The 18,672-nt window shown below is 40.5% G+C and overlaps 4 protein-coding genes across 4 annotated transcripts in view; 1 reads left to right on the forward strand and 3 right to left on the reverse strand.

The window, feature by feature from the left end:
* VFPPC_17435 (hypothetical protein) overlaps positions 1-2,864 on the reverse strand; it is a gene marked incomplete at both ends in the record, with an annotated part of 3,056 nt that extends 192 nt beyond the window's left edge. The window contains one exon of the mRNA XM_022429145.1: positions 140-2,864. Coding sequence (XP_022285838.1) covers positions 140-2,864 — 2,725 coding nt within the window. The remainder of the gene's footprint in view (positions 1-139) is intronic.
* A 9,235-nt stretch (positions 2,865-12,099) lies between these two features.
* On the reverse strand, positions 12,100-13,285 carry VFPPC_15046 (hypothetical protein; the record flags this gene model as incomplete). Its single annotated transcript, XM_018292799.1, has 3 exons — positions 12,100-12,292; positions 12,375-12,868; positions 13,028-13,285. 3 exons carry the CDS (start codon positions 13,283-13,285, stop codon positions 12,100-12,102), a joined length of 945 nt encoding a protein of 314 aa, XP_018148008.1.
* A 1,246-nt stretch (positions 13,286-14,531) lies between these two features.
* Positions 14,532-14,744, forward strand: VFPPC_17434 (hypothetical protein; the record flags this gene model as incomplete). Its single annotated transcript, XM_022429144.1, has 1 exon — positions 14,532-14,744. One exon carries the CDS (start codon positions 14,532-14,534, stop codon positions 14,742-14,744), a length of 213 nt encoding a protein of 70 aa, XP_022285839.1.
* A 1,788-nt stretch (positions 14,745-16,532) lies between these two features.
* VFPPC_00003 (subtilisin-like protease PR1I) lies at positions 16,533-17,874 on the reverse strand (the record flags this gene model as incomplete). Its single annotated transcript, XM_018280110.1, has 4 exons — positions 16,533-16,727; positions 16,786-17,298; positions 17,366-17,551; positions 17,605-17,874. The coding sequence occupies 4 exons, from the start codon at positions 17,872-17,874 to the stop codon at positions 16,533-16,535; spliced, it is 1,164 nt and encodes a 387-aa protein (XP_018148010.1).
* Positions 17,875-18,672: the final 798 nt, after the last annotated feature.

The following is an 18,672-nucleotide window of genomic DNA, read 5'->3' on the forward strand; positions in this document are numbered from 1 at the left end:
GAGAATGGCACGACGACAACGGTTGTCCCTTGTCCCCGCATCATCGCTGGGACCATGAACAAATTGCTCTTCCCTGCTCCCGTTGGCAGTACACAAACCAGATGCCGTGCACCTTCTAGTCTCATGATTGCGTGCATACACTCCTCCTGCTTCGCCGATCGCCACGTCGCGGTGCTGCCTTCGAGCTCTTGTAGCGCGGCAAGCGTTGCCGCCTCGATATTCTCCGTATCTGCTTTCTTGTTGCTTTCGTGCTCGTCTCCCCGTGCTCGGTTCCCCCATGTTTTTCGCGGGTTACCCTTTTCGAGAAACAAATGCCATAACCGGCTGACCTCATGATATCGACGGATTAGCATCGGGTGCAGGTGGCCTGGCATGCCAATGTGCACAGCGTAGCTCTGTCGAGCTGTTCTTGTTCCGTGTGTGCTTTGTAAATCCCATATAATGTTCCAGCTTCCGCCAATGTGCAGCATTTCGCCTGAGAGCTCATCCAACTCGATCCCGTCATGGTTGTCATCCTCAATCTTTTTTTCCCATTCCTCCAAGACTAACCCATCCACGATCCGGCCCATCTCTATAACAATCATTCGGTATCTCGCCGTGCCCATACGCACACCAAGCCCGGTTCCTATCTCGCGTGCGAGCAGAGAGCTCAGCTTCTCCGTCTTCCACCTCCCTGACGGACCGTGCCTCCACATAAATTCCTTGATACTCGGCGGCGTTGCCGGGAGCTTCAATTCTTGCTCTAGAAACTCTTCTGCCGGCAGCAGCCACGCAATGTATGCTACGAGTACACGGCCCATATCGTCTGGCAGAAACCGTGCGACCTTGCGGCCCATGTCGCGGATCGACTTGGTCTTGTCGCGATCTGTTACAATCATAACCGACCCGCTGTATAGAAAAATGTTCCGCATCACCTGTAGTCCATCGCAGTGCCTCATTGTGCTCACCTCTGGTCCACGACCTGGCATCCCGGGCCACACATGGCATCCCGGCATAAGCAGTTCTTTCAGCTGCCGTAGATCTCTCAACCACTTCGTCACTCCCTTCTTCTTCCACGAGTTCGTCCTTGGATCAAAGAGCATCGACTGCGCAGCCTTGATAGCTAGCTCCGGCCCACTCCGAAGCCACTCGTTGGCCTTGTTCGTGGCAAATGATTGCCCGGCACCGAGATATGTCATGTCGTCGCGGATGCCCTCCATGTCGATGTTGGGTCCAATCGTCGACCACCTATCTCCAAGCAACCTCCCCATGAGATGATCAATACGCAGCTTTAACCGGTACGCCGCCCGTTGAAACTCATGGATCCGTATATCTTCCCCGTTATGGATGAGCGTCTCATAGTCGTCTGTCCAACGTACGCTTGGTGTCGCCATAGTCTTGTTCCTATGTCCCTTGCCATACGCCATCCAGCTAATCATGGTCCCGACCACCGTGAACCGGTCGACAGACAGCCACTCGGCGTGCTGCTCCGTGAACCACTCCATCTTTTCTACTGAGATGTCCTCTACATTCAGCGGCATGTCTTGGAATGAATCCTCCAGAAAAAACAGTCGCAAGATCCACAGCATCGCCGCCACCGTCGCTGTAAATACACCTGCGGGCAGAAATCCATTGCCGCCTTCTCTAATGGCTGTCGCCGCAAAGAAGCACAGCAATGCGTTGGTGTACATAGCGCCGCCAACTTTCGTCTTGATGGATGCAATAATAAACTTGAACAAGATCACATCCAGCTCGGCCTGACCCCCCGGCCGTCTCATATCAGGTTGGCTGCTTCGTATAAAGCCGCCCGTGTCGCTGTCATAACCATCTGAACTTTCGCCGCCATCTAATCTATTTCCATCCATCTCTTGTAGCACACGGTCCATGTCGCACAGCAAACCCCACTGCTCATCTGTGAACCGCATCCCGAGTTTGGCTTCTGCTTCTTCCCGTCCAAGCTTATACGCTCGCCAGCATAAACAGAGATATCGCTGGCACACAATGCTGTATTTTTGCAGCGTATCGGTGTCTTCGTTCATTCTGAACGGTATCGGGTTGCTTTTGCCCCCTTCAATTCCGTGTAGTCGTTGCAGAATGGGTTTGGGAACGGCATATATTCGTGGCTCGCATCGCTTGACTTCTCGCTTGATGCTGTCGCATAGCATTGTAAGTTGTGCCGTCAAACCAGTGTCTGCTTCCAATGCTTCTTGTATGGTCCCATCCATCGCCTTGGCCTTGACCCATCTTGTGGCGGCGGCAATGACGGCTCGGTCCTTTTCTTCGGTGAACTTGATCCAACGCATCTCCTTGACGAATTCATTATCGTAGTCCGCACCTTGTTGCGCCTGCCCGGCCCGGTACCACTGCGCGTTGGAATCACGTATTCGCTTTGCTCCCTTTCGCAGAAGCTGCTCGAGTACGCTCACACTTCTCTCGTTGCCTGCTTCATCTCGTGCGTCGATGTCGGTGGTTGGGTCGTACCCTTCGTTGCCCACTGTCCAGTAGCGCGCATATTTCCCACCCATCCACGATTGAACACGAACCTTGGTATAGCGATGACCCTCTAACGTATGTGGCACAGTTCTCCAGTGAATGTTCGCTGATTTCTCCGACGTTGTGATAAATGAGCAGCCTCTGCACTTAAACCCATCTACGACCGGAATCACTGGTTGCTTCGGCCCACCATTGGGCGGAAGTTCGATGGTCTTTGGATTGTTTGCCTGTCCCAGAGCCAAGTAGTCTTCGATTTCTTTCAAATTAGCGCCCGAAACTTGATGCACATTTCGTAGATGGCCGATTGCCCCATCGCCTGGCGTTAATGCACGTTTGCAATCTAGACAAACCACAAGATTGTAAGCTCCGTTGATCTGGATGTGCTTGTCCATTCTTGTTCTTTTTGTTTATGTGCTGCAGATGATCATAGTGAGCTATCATCATACGTGGGCAAAGAACGATTTATTTATGTTGTCTTATGGGGTGCCTCATTCGGTAGCCCCTTTTCGTTCTCTGGCGTGTTACTCTGACCCCGTACTCTGACCCCGTACTCTGACCCTGACCCAGACCTGGCCCTAAAACTCGATACTCTGGCCCTTACTCTGACCCTGCCCCGACAACCAAATCAATCAAAGTAAAAAGTCTTGCCAATTTTACGTAACTTTCACAGTTAATTCTTGGGTATGCAGAATAACGCTCTCGCCAGTAGTGCGCTGTCATCACGGTCAATACTGGGGCGCGCCGTGGACTCTATATATGCTTTATGTAGCTGCCTTATATGCCTTTTTTTATATATATGCTATTAGATCTTTGTTAGCCCGCGTTGGGTTACGCTGGTTCTACGGACTGTCTCCCACTGGCTTTTATAATGATTGTAAACCTTACCTTACGCAGCGGCGCGATATCACTCGCTAGTGTGCTCATCGATGGTACGCGGTTCAATGACGGTTTACGTAGACTTACTCAAATGATAAACCTATTTTCTTTCACTAACCGTTAGCACCTTTTGGTCCTTTGGCGTGTTACTGACCTGTAATCCAGTCCGTACTAAGACCGTAATACTCGATACTCTGTCCCTCACTCAGACCCCAATCCACGATACTCTGACCCTAACTCTGACCTTTACTCTGACCCTGACCCTGACTCTGCCTTAGACATCTGTCTGAAGAATTTGGAGTGAAAAACCCTGACCCTTTTACCCCACTCCCTTACAAAATTGAAAAGAATTCAGTCTGATATACCCGTCAATAGCGCCTAGGCTTAAACCGCTCTACCTAGCTCTAATAGATACGCTTTATTTATTTAATAATATTCTAGGCTTCTATTAGATGTCTTTCTGGTTTCTAGCTAGCTTGGCTAACCTTAAACTACCTACTAGCTACGCGCAACTAAAAAAACCGCTAACATAAAATGCTTATTATCTATAGGCTATCCCGCGCTTTATTTAGCTTGCTATACTATACTTACTCTCTTATTACGTTTAAAAATCCACCCATACTATTCTTAGCTATACCTTTACATTTTGCGTTCTATATAGGTTATATACTAGTATATCTCTACGTTATATTATAAACTATTATTCTTTACTGCTATAATAAATGGAATTATATCTGTTATTAGCGCTAGGAACTTAAACTATACTAACCTAGCTTAATTATAAATAATATCTACAATTAAACTAACCTAGACTGCAATCTATTTTCTTTCCTTAGGCTTAATAGATACATGCTAATCTTTTAAATAGCTAGTTACTTTATTAGTAATATATATAAACTTATATATCTTATATATTATAATTAGATATTTCTGTAACTAGATAAATAGCTCTATAGTATAGCTATCTAGTGTAGGCTCTAGAATAAATACATAGGATTATACTATAGGATTACTAACTTAATGTCTATTCTCTCTCTTTATTTACTTCTCTGCTTTTTGCTCTCCTCTTTATTGCTCTTCTCTTTACTCTTCTAGATCTTAATTGCTAGGTCTATAGGTTCTATCACGGAAACTAATTTACGCGGAATATATCTACCTATATTATAGCGTTCTAGGTATAAAACTATTAGCTTATTTTTGTCTAACTAGCAGGGATTCTTGCTAATAAAACTATATTAATAGGCTTTTCTTTAAATAAAAAAATCATAATTATACACTACTTATATTTAACCTCTAGTTAAAATTACCTTATTTAACTGTGGTTATACTATGCTTTATAACTATATTATTTTTATGCCTGTCCTATGCTTATTTTGCTAACCCTAAACCCTAACTCTAATAGAAATCTAACCCTATGTTTTTAATAGCAGGTCTATAATTTATATAGGAATAGTTTAGACTAGCAGTATAGAAATATATTTAGTATAGTTAATAACTTATCTAGAAATAGCTATAAGTTAATACATAAGTATTAGCATTAAACTTAACTATATATTAAAATATAACTAAAACTACCTCTATCCTACCTAAGATTAGCAAGTAATTATACTGCTATATAGTTTGCCTAAATATATGTTATACTACCTAGTAAAGCTGCCTCTCTAAGCTACTATATATACTTATTAATATAACTAAAATGCCTAAAGTGTTTTATAATTAACTTATATAATATAGAATAGAAGAATGCTCTATAATATAATAGTATAATTATATTCTAAAACTAATACTCTACTATCTTTAGTCTTTTATTGCTATTCTTAGGCTTATTGCTTTCTACCTCTAGATCTGCCCTACGGTATATTGTCTATGGTATATAGCAAAAGAAGCAAACTGTATAATCTGGCATCTATAGCCTGCTATCTTGCCTATATAATTATATTGCTGTAGCTTTTATATTAAACCACTATATATGCTAACTATATAACCCTACTAGGTGATTAAATAGCTTCCTTTACACACAATAAAGTAGGTAGCAGCTATATATAAGCTCTATATTAGCCTTAAACTAGCTTATTATCTCCTCCTATATTGCGGTCTAGCAAAGCACCTCTCTTAGTCCTATATACTGTATAGCTTTACCGGCTATTAGGGGTTTTACCTATCTATTTTTGCTATTATTACTACTATAGCTACTAGCATGCTCCTTCCTGTAAGTCTCTATAGCTGCGTCTTTCTCTTGCTATAGCAAGCTAAATATAAGTCTAGCTAGCCTCTAGTTAGTATAGTGCCTTAGGCACGCACTATATAGCTTATCTTTACCTTCTATACACTATTGCTAGTCTAATCTTGCGTCTAAGAACTAGCTTATAATAGCGCGTAAATAGTGCTTCCCTGTTAAATATAGCTGCATTAATTTCTTGTCTATATCCTCTAGCTTCTAACCGGCTATATTTGGCTGCTATACACTACTTAGTAGCACTATAGACTTTGCCAGTTTGCTATCCTAACTAGCCCTTCCTAATGCCTGCGAGAAATCTATTATATAGCATAGCTAGCCTGCATAAATAATATATCTTACTTCTACGTAATTAAAACTAATAATAAATATATCTATTACTACTATTACTAGCAACCTAGTTAGCCCTAGCTACTACTTAATAGCCGCGTCCTTCTCCTCCTTATTTATGTATTTACGGTTACCTGTGTAGAATAGACACCCTAGATCTTTAGATAGCTCTTTTATTAGATCTACTATCTAGCAGTAGATAATAATCCTTGCGTTTATTCTATTAGCTATGCTTTCCTCCTTATAATTATTATTGCTACTAATGCTAGTATAGCTTTTAATCACTATAATACATGATTATACTAGCTTTACTGCTCTTAATTACAGCTCACCTAGGCCCTAGAAGCAGTATATACTATATTATATATTAGAACGGTTTATTAACTCCCTAATTATGTGTGGCCTTACTAATAGGTTATATTCTATAAATCCTAGCTTAAAAAGTGGCAGTAGTATTACTATTAACCAGATAGTCTGCGTGGGCACCTGCTGCACATGCTAGCTAAGCTGCTTTATGCTCTCCTAGTAGTTATTAGCCGTAATAGTTAGGTAACACTTATTAATAATAATCTAGTCTAACTGCTATTATGAATTAAGCTAGGTGGTATATCCTATAAACCCCTCCGTGCATGTAGCCTTTGCTAACATAAGAACTAGCAGCACTAACCTTATCTAACCTAGTATCTATATAATAGTTCTAATGCCTATCTTACCTAGCTAGTCTAGCATATTACTTCTTAATGTAATAGTAGGTAGAACTATAATTATTATTATAGCACCTTTAAGTATAGCTACTACTATAATAATAAGCAACTTACTAGAACCTATTACTAGCATAATAATAACCTGCTCTATTGCGTTTAGTCCTATAGATACTAGCATAGCATCACGCTATCCTAGCTATTAAAGTAGTAGATCTAGATTGTTATATAACCTGTAGGCTATTGCTAATAGAACCTTCTCCTTATATAGTAGTCTAGACTAAAGCCTTACCTTCTTGTATGCTCTAAGCGTTTGCCTGTCTGCTTTATTAAAGCCTATACTTAATTATCCTAGTAGCCTCTTACTTCTACTAACCCTAGTAATCTCTTAGGCTAGTAGCTTATCTACCTAGAATAGTAATCGCTAGCTTAGTAATGCCTAGTATGCGCGGTATAATAGCGTGCTTATTATTAATATTATAGAGCCTATATATGCGTGGTTAAATGTTTAGAATAAGTGGTTACTTGCCTCTACTAGGTCTACTATTGCCTCCTCCTTCTCTATGGTTTCTAATGCTATAATGTCCTCTATGTTAAAGTTAATACGCTCCTTTAGTGTAAACTTCTCTTTTGTAATTAACGCTATAGCTTGCCTCTACCACGTGACTTTAAACTTAGGCACTTTAGCACGCTTATAGGCCTAGCTAAGGCACTTTAAGACTAGCTTATCCCTCTAGACCTTACTATCTAACAACAAAAAGAGATATAGTAATAATAAAGCACCTAGCTTAACCTGCCGTAGGAATATCTGCTATAGCAGCTAAACTAGAGCTAGAAATATGAGTACTAGTTTTGCAATAGCATTTAGGATAAAGCAAATATTCTCTATAGCCTAACCTATTAGCTTCTAGCTCTTATAGTAGCATATATAAACCATAAGTATACTCTCCTATATTAGTATACTATAATGCTAAGAGCTATTAGCATATATAATAGTTAATAGTTCTAGTGCCCTTATAGGGGGCATAGGCAATATATAAAGCATTAGAACTAAAAGCTTTAGAAACTCCTATATATATGTTTTATATATAGCTATTGCCTTCTAGTAGAGTTATATCTTATCCCTATTCTTATTGCTATTACTGCCCCCTATAAAAATCTAATAAAGATCTAACCTCTTCTTAATCTGCTATAGTAGCATATATTATCTACTATTAAGTAGGTTTATATTTCTTATATCTATTAACTATAACCCCTTATAGTCTTCTAGGTCTAAATTGTTATAAAGCCTCTATGCCTTAACTAGCATAATACCCCTTACCCTAAATAATAGCTTGTTATATAGTAGAGCGCATGCTCTTTAATACTCTAATATAACTAGATCTAATACTTGCCCTATATGTAGCTTTATGCTTTCTAACTTAATCTTCTCTCTATTAAGTAACTAGCATGCCTGGTTCCTGCTAAAGCCTAACTTAGCTACTATAGATAGGTAGAGTTGCTATTATAGAATATAGCTAAATGCTATCTCTCCTACCTAGTATATAAAGTCCCTATAAAAGATTTTAACCACAAGCAGGATCTAGTTCTTATCCCTATTTATGTTCTTCTTATAGAAGCATACTAACTTAAATATTAAGAGCTATACTATCTAAACTAGTGCTAATAAGTTACTGCTATAATTGCCTAGTTTATGCTAATAGCTTAGTTTCTTATACTGCTAGGTAGTCTTATCTAGCTTAGTATTGCCTGTCTCTCTAGCCTTATTTTTCTTCTTTTTCTTCCTAACTTCCCTCTTACTCTTAATAGTTCTGCGACTTAGTATAGCATAGAAACTTATCACAAGCAACTAGAACTATTTGCTGCTAATAGTATGGTAAATTAAGGCAATATAGAACCTATAGATCTTATATATTAATCTAGAGCTTTGCGCTTTATCTTTCTTATAGTTATCTTTCTCTTTCGCGTTGCCCTTATCTCTCTTACGTTCCTTCTAGGCTATACTAAGCATCTTAATTATTACCTACTTCTACTTCCTAGTTACTTCTACTATATCCTATAGCAAGATCTAAGCCCTTCTATTATTATTCTCCTTCTTGTGCTCCTTCTTATTCTCTACTATTTCCTACTTAAAGTATCTATCCTCACAATATACCACATAGTAGAAGTATACTAGTAGCTCTTTTATTATTTAAAAGTATATTGCTAATATTAACTTATTCTTAAATAGGCAAAAGGCAATATTCTTCCCCTTCTTGCTTGCGCTCTATATAAAGTTGCTTAGTCTCTATACGCGCTAATGCATTATTACCTATTCTAGAGACTAGTCTAATACTAAGCTATATGTATTTCTAAATAAATACTCTGCTATTACTAGTATATGCTAGAGGTTCTTCTCTTTAGTATTATCTTATTCCTCCCCTTACTTATCTTCTTCTTCTACTACCTTTGCCTTTTTGCTGCTAGACTTGCCCTAGAGTAGGGTATTTGCCTTCTTTAGGAGCTAGAAAGACAATCTAATTTTAGCGTCTTAAAGCTCTTATAGGTGCATAGGAAACCCTATATAGACTAACTAAGGTTCTTAATTAGCCTGCCTATTGCTAGCATTCTCTACTACTACTGCCTTAATATCTAGGTTGCGTGCTGCCTTCTAAACGTCCTGCCTTAGCCCTTTAAATAGTTATATCTCTAGTAATAATAGTGCTAGTCCCACTATAGCTAATACCTATAGTGCTATATTATTACTTGTTAAGCTTATTTGCAATAAAGGCAATAGCAATAATAATAACGCGCGTTTGTCCTCTCTTTCTTCCCTATCCTGTGAAATAATAAAGTAGTTAATTAGACTCTTAGCTGTAAAATATATCTAAAGCAAGCACTCTCTCTAGAGCAGATGCTTGCTTGCATAGTGCTATAATGCCTTCTTTCTATAAGCTAATATATACTTACGCATTTTACCTAGCCTCTACGTGTAAAAGTTATACCTATTATTACTGCTGCACGTATAGTAATAGCTGCTAAACACTATTAAACCCTTAATCTGCGGGCAGGCTATCTTCCTGTCTAGCCTCTATTAGCAGAGCTCTAATGTTAACTACAAGTTAAAGCTCTATAGTAGCTTAACTGTAGCCTTTAATTAATTGCCCTTTATGCAATGCAGCCTAGCCTATAGGTATTACTCCTATCCCCTTGTATAAGAGGCCAGATATGTGCTATATAGTTAATAAATAACAACCTAGTGCTCTACATTATATATAAAGTTATTAAGACCTATTTCCCATATTCTTAGCAATATATTAGTTCTTTTCTTTACCTACTCTCTATTAGGTAGAGTTAGAGATAGGTATAGAATAAGCTCTTACCCTCTATTTATATTTTACTATATATAACTAGTTAGTTAGTTATAGTTACTAACTAACTTATATATTTTATTACCCTATATTTATATATTATATATCTGTGCGCACTATATATATTCTTCTTTTAGCTATATTTATATGTAGGCTTCCTATTATATTTTCTTTTTTCCCTCTCTCTCTCTAACCTTTAACCTTTAACCTATATATAGAGAGAGAGAGAGAGATAGATAGATAGCTCCCTATCCCCTCTAATTTAGCTAGCTGCCTCCCCTACCTAATTATATCCTTCCCTTTTATTAAAATTCACTTTCACGTTAACACCAAACCTGCCTTAACCCCTACCGCAGGTAATTTCCCGCGCAAATTGCCACTACCACAGTACCTTCCAGCCCTAAACCCGGAAACACACTTTCTTCGAAAAAGTTGCAACTCATTACTGCTAGTTATTATTTAACTATATGCTATTATTTATAGATAACTTAAAGCTATTACTATTATTATTATTCTCTTAGGCAGCTTATAAGTATAGGTTAAGATTAGTAATAGTATTAGAAGGGCAAATTAGGTTAGTAATCTTAGTTTTAATAATATATACTATTAGCATTTAGGTAGCTTTAGTAAAAAGCTCTATTTATTATTTCTTAACTATAGCTTGCTTTTACTACTATAAATAGAGCCTTTCTTGCTCTTTTCTTTCTTTAATATGCTTTACTATAAGCTTTATATAACCTATTTTTAGTAGTTAATATACTATTTAACTTTATTCTCTCTAGGTTAAGCCTAGTATATAAAAAATAGATAGTCTTTATATAGTATAATACTTAGTCTTTAAGTCTTTATAGTATTAAAGTATTAATCTTATATAGCTTTTATCTAGAGTATATTTTTAATAGAATAATAATCTATTCTTACTCTAATTACTACTATTATTCTCTCTTTTTACTCTCTATTTACTTTTACTTTTCTTAGCTTTAGCTTAAATACTACTAATATATATAATATATAGAGCTTATAATATATAGGCCTTTATTTATATCTTCTTAACTTATAAGGCTACTTATTCTCTTAGCTAGTAGGATTACTAACTAAGTTTTAAGCTCTAATTAGATATATAAAGTAAATAATAAGAGTACTAATTAGACTTTAAAAGCTAATAAGTCTCTTAGCTTTATCTTATATAGAAATAGTATAATAAGTTAGCCTACTATTAATTTATCCTATATATTAACCTAATTTAATCTAACTTAATAAATATTTATACTATTAATACTAGAGAGATAAGTAACTTATATAAGATAAACTAAACCTATATTAAAATAGATAAAAAGCATTAGAGTATACTATTATCTACCTATTTAGTATATAGCTAAATTTTTGCGCTATATATTATAGTCTTATTACTTCTAAGGTAACCTATATGCTTTCTATCTATTAGTAACTACACTTTTATTTGCACTAAGTTTCCTATAACCTAAGTCTAACCCTACCTTAATAATATACTTAATAAGGGTTATTTTCTATAGCTCTAAGGGCTAGAAATAGCTAGTTATTACTGCTTTTCTATTGCATTACTAGTTATAGAGAAAATTATAATATAATATAAAATAGTATTAGAGTAGAGTAGGGTAGTATATCTAATATGCTACTGCATCTAATATGCACTTACGTTATTACTCTTTCTTTATAAAATAGAATATATCTACTAGCTATATTGCTGTAAAGAAGTAGATTAGGGTAATTAGCTTTAGGAATCCTTATTTATACAGCTAAATAAACTAAGTAATTAATCTGTATTATATTAGGGCTTCTATTATTCTAGCAGGCGTGGTAAGAAAGTAGGTTATATCTTACCCTTAGATATTATCAGGTTTATCCCGGTAAAACTGCTACATTAAATAAAACGAATAAAAAAACTACTTTAACTACAATAATTAAGTATTTTCTAGCTATATATAGTTTTTAATAAAGAATTACTGGTGGTTATGCGCTAGTATATACTAGAAGCTAAATATAGATGGAGATTGTATTCTACTAAAAATGGTCCCAAGTCTAACACCCTCACTTTAGAGCATTCTGATCTCTTGCTTCTATTCTACTTAGCTTTAGATACCAAGTTACAGGGCATCTAGCCAGTTGTTAATATACTCGCTTGAACCGTTACAGCGGACTTGCGTTGTTCTCCGCTCGCCTCTGCCGCGCTAGACTTGTTGCACGCTGGACTTGGTAGTTCGCAATTCTCGATTACTGCCGTGCCAAGGTTATTACCTCTCGTGCTACACTCGTTGGAAAATACGAGGCGTGAGGCAAGAATATCAACACTAGGTTTACGTGTCTCTTATTAGTATATCTGGCTATTATCTAACATTATAAATAAGAAAAGATAAGACACAAAATACTCACTATAGAATAATAGGGAAAAAACTCTGCAACATATACACAAATATATCAAGCTGGTCGGCTACCCCTTCCTCCTGCCCTATCGTGTGAAACGAGAACGTTATAGCGCGCGAGACCCCGATAAGCGCGAGCATGGAAACGCGGATCTCCGTGCTGCGCATAAGGTATGGGTATAGCTTTGACGGGCCTAATGGCGACGATGCAGATTCGCGAAGGCCTGCGCGGAACTGGCCCAGAAGAAACACGGCGCTAAGACATTCGGTTATAGCGATAGGCACAAAGTACCCAATGTGCAAGCGGGAGGTGATGGCCGCATGGTGCCTGAGCGATATGTTGTTGGTCATAACGAGCACGTTAAACACGATAACGGTACTGCGGACGGCAATGGCAACAAATATAAAGACCCAGTAAAGGGCGATAAAGATGATGCGCTTGCCGCCACGCAGCGTGTAGATCAAAATTGCGTAGCCGTAGAAGGGGAGCCCGACTTCTTGTATCTACCCGGCAGTTATGTCAGTGGACAACAGGATGGCTGGCTAGCGAAGACGGGAATAGAAGCATTCCATTAATTATGGGGAAGTTTACGCAAAATGGAAACAAGACAGAATGGTAAGCGGGGCGTGTGACTTTCGCACTCTGTAAAATACTACACTTACTGTCCAGAAGGTATCTGTAAACGCGCAGGCAACGCCCTTGTTTACGGCCGGGCTATCGACATAGTAGACGTAGTAGCTTAGCCCGTTGCCCAGCGCACACATAGCCGAGACCACGACGGGCACAAGCAGGACAAACGGGAGGCTCTTGATAACGCCGGCAATGGCAAGGCCGACGAGAAAATTAAACAGCCCGAGGGAGCTAAGCGCCGCGCGGCTCATTTCAAAAAACGATATAGAAGTCGCTGAGGTTGGTGCCATGTTGTTTCATGGGGGAACAGACTGCGCTTACATTAGAACCTTGCGGCAGAATGTTACGCCTTGTAGGTTTTATACCTTGCGACACCAGGAAATGCTCTACTTGATTTGCTGCTTTAGATTGGTAAGAGGGAGAAGAGGAGGTGGTGGAGAGAATTGACGCCTTGCTGCGTGGCTGGCGTAGATGGTATTTGGACAAACGAAGGGTATATTGGCTTTGTGCTATTGTTATTTACACCCTGGCTCTCGGACTGAATGGGACAGCTCTAGCATTCACCACCCAGTCTATGCAGAAGTATCAATTATGTGTTCCACCCCCCCCCCGGGGAGCACCGAGGGGGTTGTTAAGCCAGCCTCGTGGTATACTGCGTACAGCCACTATGTACCTATAGCAACAAGGTAGACATTTAAACTTTGCCGTTATATACGTTTAACTGATCTTAACTGGCGCTTAGTAAGCTTATTGCTAGCACACCTGTACTATTAGCTATAGGTGTAAACAAACCCGTAGCTAGTCGTCTCTTCCGCACAAGAGAACATTTAATAATACTACTACCTACCAAGTATAAATAATTACAACACAGAGTAACTCACACAACTATCGTGAGAAGCTTGTTGCAATAGGCACGTAGCAGTGGAGCGGATAGGTTGGGTGTCATTGGTAAATCGTGGCTGTCAGTGCCAACAAATAGATCCGAATTTCAACAGCAGGCGCAATTGGCTATGTTCATGGCCGAAAAGCGTCTACTGCAGCAGGTTGCTTCACTGCTTGATCACCTACCATCCATAGGCACGCTACCCCCGCCATGCGATCGAATCAATGGATCAATCGATTTCCAGCTTGGCGCGGTATGCTGGTGTGCGAGCTAGCGGCCGGACCGCCCAAGGGCGTAAGATCGCAACGGAAGCCGGCTCGCATTCAAGATCGGCACACCTACGCCGCACAGCTGCCACGCATTTCTAGCTTGCCAAGCTAGAGTTGCACCAGTTGACATGTCCAGGAGGCTGCCACTGTGCGGACACGCAGTAGCTGCGGTGCCTGATATCACCTGTGGCCTTGTGAGAGTAGGCAAGATGGAAGTCGTCTTGTTCGCTCGTGCATTTCTGGCTAGCCATCACGGCACAGAACCAACAAACAGTTAAAATCGGGCAGTGTTAGAAGCTCTGAGTTGTTAGTTCCACCCAAGTAGAACACCCTCCAGGTTTATTCGCTGCTCCTCGCCAATAAGCATATAAGCTAAAATCGTGGATGCAAAAAGTTGACGCCGCACAAGCCGGCACATCCCCTCCGTTGGGTCGCAATATTTGCGATAGACTACTAGTTGAATCTTTTTTACATAGCGCCTTGGTTTCCACAAAATCCGCCACACGATGTCGGTGGGGATTAGTGATCGGAATGGTCTGGTCTGGCCTCAGGGGTCAGACCAGCGAGACCGCTAAGAATGAGGCTAAAGCAACATGAAGAGGAACAAAGTACATTTTCCTACTATGCAACGATCCCATTGTCGCCATTCTTATTATCCTCGCTATCACCATCGTCCTCAACATCGGGGTTTCCGTACCAGGCCCGGACTCCCCGAAGACACTCACATGCTGTAAGGGGCATGGGGCTTACTCAGCCAAAAGCGTGCTTGGAAGCCAACAAATTGATTGCATTAAACAGAAGAAGAAACGAAAGCTCTCAGAGAGAGCTAGCTAGTTAGTTACGTACTTCTACGCTTAGGGGTTAGAGGCGAGACCTTTATTTGGTGGCGTTATTAGCATCGGCATCAGCCGAGTGCAAATCAATGGCTCAGCCCGATACAGATTAGAGCCGTTCAGTGTATTTCCGTTTTGTCTCTATAAGCCAAATACCTTTGCCAATTAAAAGTATAACATAAATGCAAAATAATACCCCTACCTTATTGTGCGTTAAAATGTTGCAATGTCACAATGCTAACCGAAGAGACAAAGAACTATAGCAGGCCTAGCACAGATTGCTCCCTATTAAACATATCTGAATAAGCATCTTACCATCTATCGCTTTGTTGCAATAGATCTTGTAGACTTGGCAAGTGACCCAGTAAGAAGCCGAGATCTGTACCTTTTCCTGCACGCGTTCTAGCGGCCTGCGAGCGTTGTACCTCTCGGGAAAAAGCATCTTAATATGGGAAGGACTTCCGACGAATGTATGGATCCGGGAAATATCGTGAATATCACCGTCTAGTTATTTACATTATAAATGCGAAGTTCGGGCTGTAGGGTCTTTCCTCGTACATTATTCATGGCAACTCATACATGATCTACTATCGACTTACGAGGTCTCTTGCCCCCCATGCCGAATTCTTGACCCGGGGTCGCCAGCGCTACAAGAGGAGAGTCCTCTTGGTGAGGGTGCGGTTCGGGGGACTACTGATTATGAAAGGGATCAAATGATATAGATAGGATATTAGCGGACGAAAATGCCCAAAGTCAGAAGGCAAAATAGACATACGCGGGTTGTGTGTAAGACGTTTACTGGTGAATATTCAACTCAATTTGAGCCCTAATTGGTCAACTGCACGGGAAAGCATTGTGACTAGGTCAACTCAACGCAACCGAGGCGCTTGGTGAATTGAATTGAGTGGTGCGCACCCTTGTCATTTAGTGGCCTAAAAAGTAAATCTTCCAGCATATGTGGATACTTTAAACCGGCGGGCTTATAGCCTCGTTGCTGTCGACGGGTTTCTGGTAGGACGTTAAAACGAGCTACCGCTGCTCTTATTATTGGCTGCCACTTTTACTATGGCTTCTGTAATCGGAATATCTTCCTCTCCTCGGTTAAGGGAAAGAAGCATAAGCTATTTACCACTATTCTTTCGGAACTCCTAATTTAGTAACTGAGATAGAGCTAAATTGAGGTACTAGTAGCAAGGGTTATCTAGCAACTACTTCCACTGCGTACCTAATAAATAACTAGTTATAGAAGAGCCAAATGAGAGTACGAATGAAAATGCATACAAAATGCATACAAAAACCTAAGTAAAGGTTGGCCAACGTTGCCAAATTAATTGCAGATAATGCAAATGTGCATGATTGCATGTGTCCGAACGACATCAAATATCCCACGGTGCATCGAGTGGTGCTGTGCACATAGTGTCGAACAGACCTTGCGCTGGGAACAAGAGGCTGTGAGAGGTATTCTCGCGACGAGCATCGTTCCATAAGGGCAACCCGGTCTTGTATAGAATTAGGTCGAGCCTATTACCCCAGCAGCAATACTAGTTTACACTTAAGCGGAAGGGTTGCCATTAAAGGCAAGAAAGTTCGTAGTTTTAGGCGGAAGTTTAGTAATAGCGCCCTGTGTAGAAATGGTACGAATGCGCTCGCAAAGAGCCTGTGACCCGGGAAAGCCTTCCAGGCTTGCGAGGTATGCAGCAAGTCCTACAACGTGTGGCGTAGCCATCGACGTGCCAGAGATGATATTCTAACGGGGATAATTAGTGCATGTCAGTGAAAGGTTGTAGGACATTGAGTCAGCTCACGGTTCGGCCGCCAATCCAGGTTGAGAGAATATTAGTCCCAGGGGCCAGAATATCGACAACAGAGCCATAATTAGAGTAAGAAGCAAAAGAATCGTCAATTTGTGTGGCGCCAACCGTGCATACAGTAGGCTCAGATGCAGGGGAGTAGTAGGAGGCATCTGAATTAGAGTTTCCTGCAGCTACACCAAGAAATATACCGGCCTCAACTAACCTAGCAGCGGCTCGGTTAAGAGTAAGGGAATAACGGCCACCCAAACTCATGTTAGCGACGATGCCCTTAGGGCAACTTCGTGTCTGAGAATCCGCCATAGCAAAGTCCATGCCAGCGATGACTCCTGAAATGGTTCCGGAGCCTTCATTATCGAGGACCTTAATTCCGTAGATGGTGGTCTGTTTAGCAATGCCATAAGTCTTGCTGCCTATTGTGCCTGCGCAGTGAGTGCCATGGCCGTCGCCATCGCCGTCTTGTCCCTCGATAAAGGACTTGATCTGGAATGCTCGGCCTTCGAAATCCTACAGAGCTTGTTAGTATTGCAAAGTAGACACCTCATGCAGGGTTCCAGTTACAAGGTAATCATACAGGATGCGAGCCATCGACACCGGTATCGATGACGTAGGTGCAAGTGCCACTACCAGCACTTTCATCGTATACATAAGTACTATTACCCCCTTGCTGGTGGGAGATACGGCTGATGCCCCATGGTGCATCCGGTTGCTCAATAAAGGCATGAATAGTTACAGCAGAGTCTTGTTCAATGTAATCAACCTGGTACATGTTAGACTGGGTAGTTCTATTGTATACTATCATAATTTACTAACCTCCACGTGATTACGCAGCTGTTCTAGAGCAGTAGCACTTAATGTTCCGGAAAATCCATTGAATATATTTGTGTACACAGCGTCTGCTTTAGCGTTCAGATTTAGCAAAGTCGTGCTAACTGAGCTAGTAGCAGCAGACTCTTTAAACTTGACAATGTATCTATTTGCAATAACATTGCCTGGTGGAGTAATGAGAGGAGCTAGCTTGGTCCCCTGGCTGGCAGGAGCGGCGGCAGCGGACGGAAGGAGTAGCAGAAGAGAGAAATACATAACTGCAGACTGGGTAAAAATTGAATGTTATTTGTTGCTGAATAGATATGAGAAGCATAGAACGTACTGCGTGGAGTTAATTTAATGACAGCAAATTCACGATCCTTTTATCGAAGGAGATCCCTGATGAAGATAACATTTAATATCTACCCAACTCATGATGCCTTGAAAGTCTACCTACCTATTGCAGTAAGTCTAAATAAAGCATAACGTCTTCTTTAAACTTCTAACAGATTACCCAAGCTCAGAAATGCAAAAGAGGACCAATAAAATCTCAAACAACTAGTAACTGCTTGCCTGACCTTTGGTACCAATATGCACACCAAAACTTACTCATTGGTATCAAAAGAACAGAAAGATAAGGAGAGGAGGCATTTCAAGCAAGGTTCCCGTTATCGTTTTTACAATGTGACCTGCCCTGGTGAGAAGGCGCTTCAAAACGACATAATCTCAAGGTAGCATTCGTCTAACTGTTTAGCTGATAGTGGCATATAAACATTTGGCACGAGACTTAAAGTGTACTCGTTTACATGTCCCGTGTACTTGTTTCATAGGTGAAAAATGGCGCAGTTCCGTTTGGGCCGGCATGTATTTGTCATGCAGATCTTCACCAAGCGCGCCAATCTGCAGCAAGAGAATTGACGGGTGGCTCACCCACCTAAATATATCGTTATTACGAATTAGTATAAGAGTCTTACGGGCTTACAGGCTTAGAGGCTAAATTATCCTACCCCTAGGGTTCAAGTATCGAGCCAAGGCTTCAGAAAGTACACAACATGAGATACTTCTCAAGTCCCT

The sequence above is a fragment of the Pochonia chlamydosporia genome, chromosome 1 (assembly GCF_001653235.2).
Source record: "Pochonia chlamydosporia 170 chromosome 1, whole genome shotgun sequence".
Taxonomy (NCBI): domain Eukaryota; kingdom Fungi; phylum Ascomycota; class Sordariomycetes; order Hypocreales; family Clavicipitaceae; genus Pochonia; species Pochonia chlamydosporia.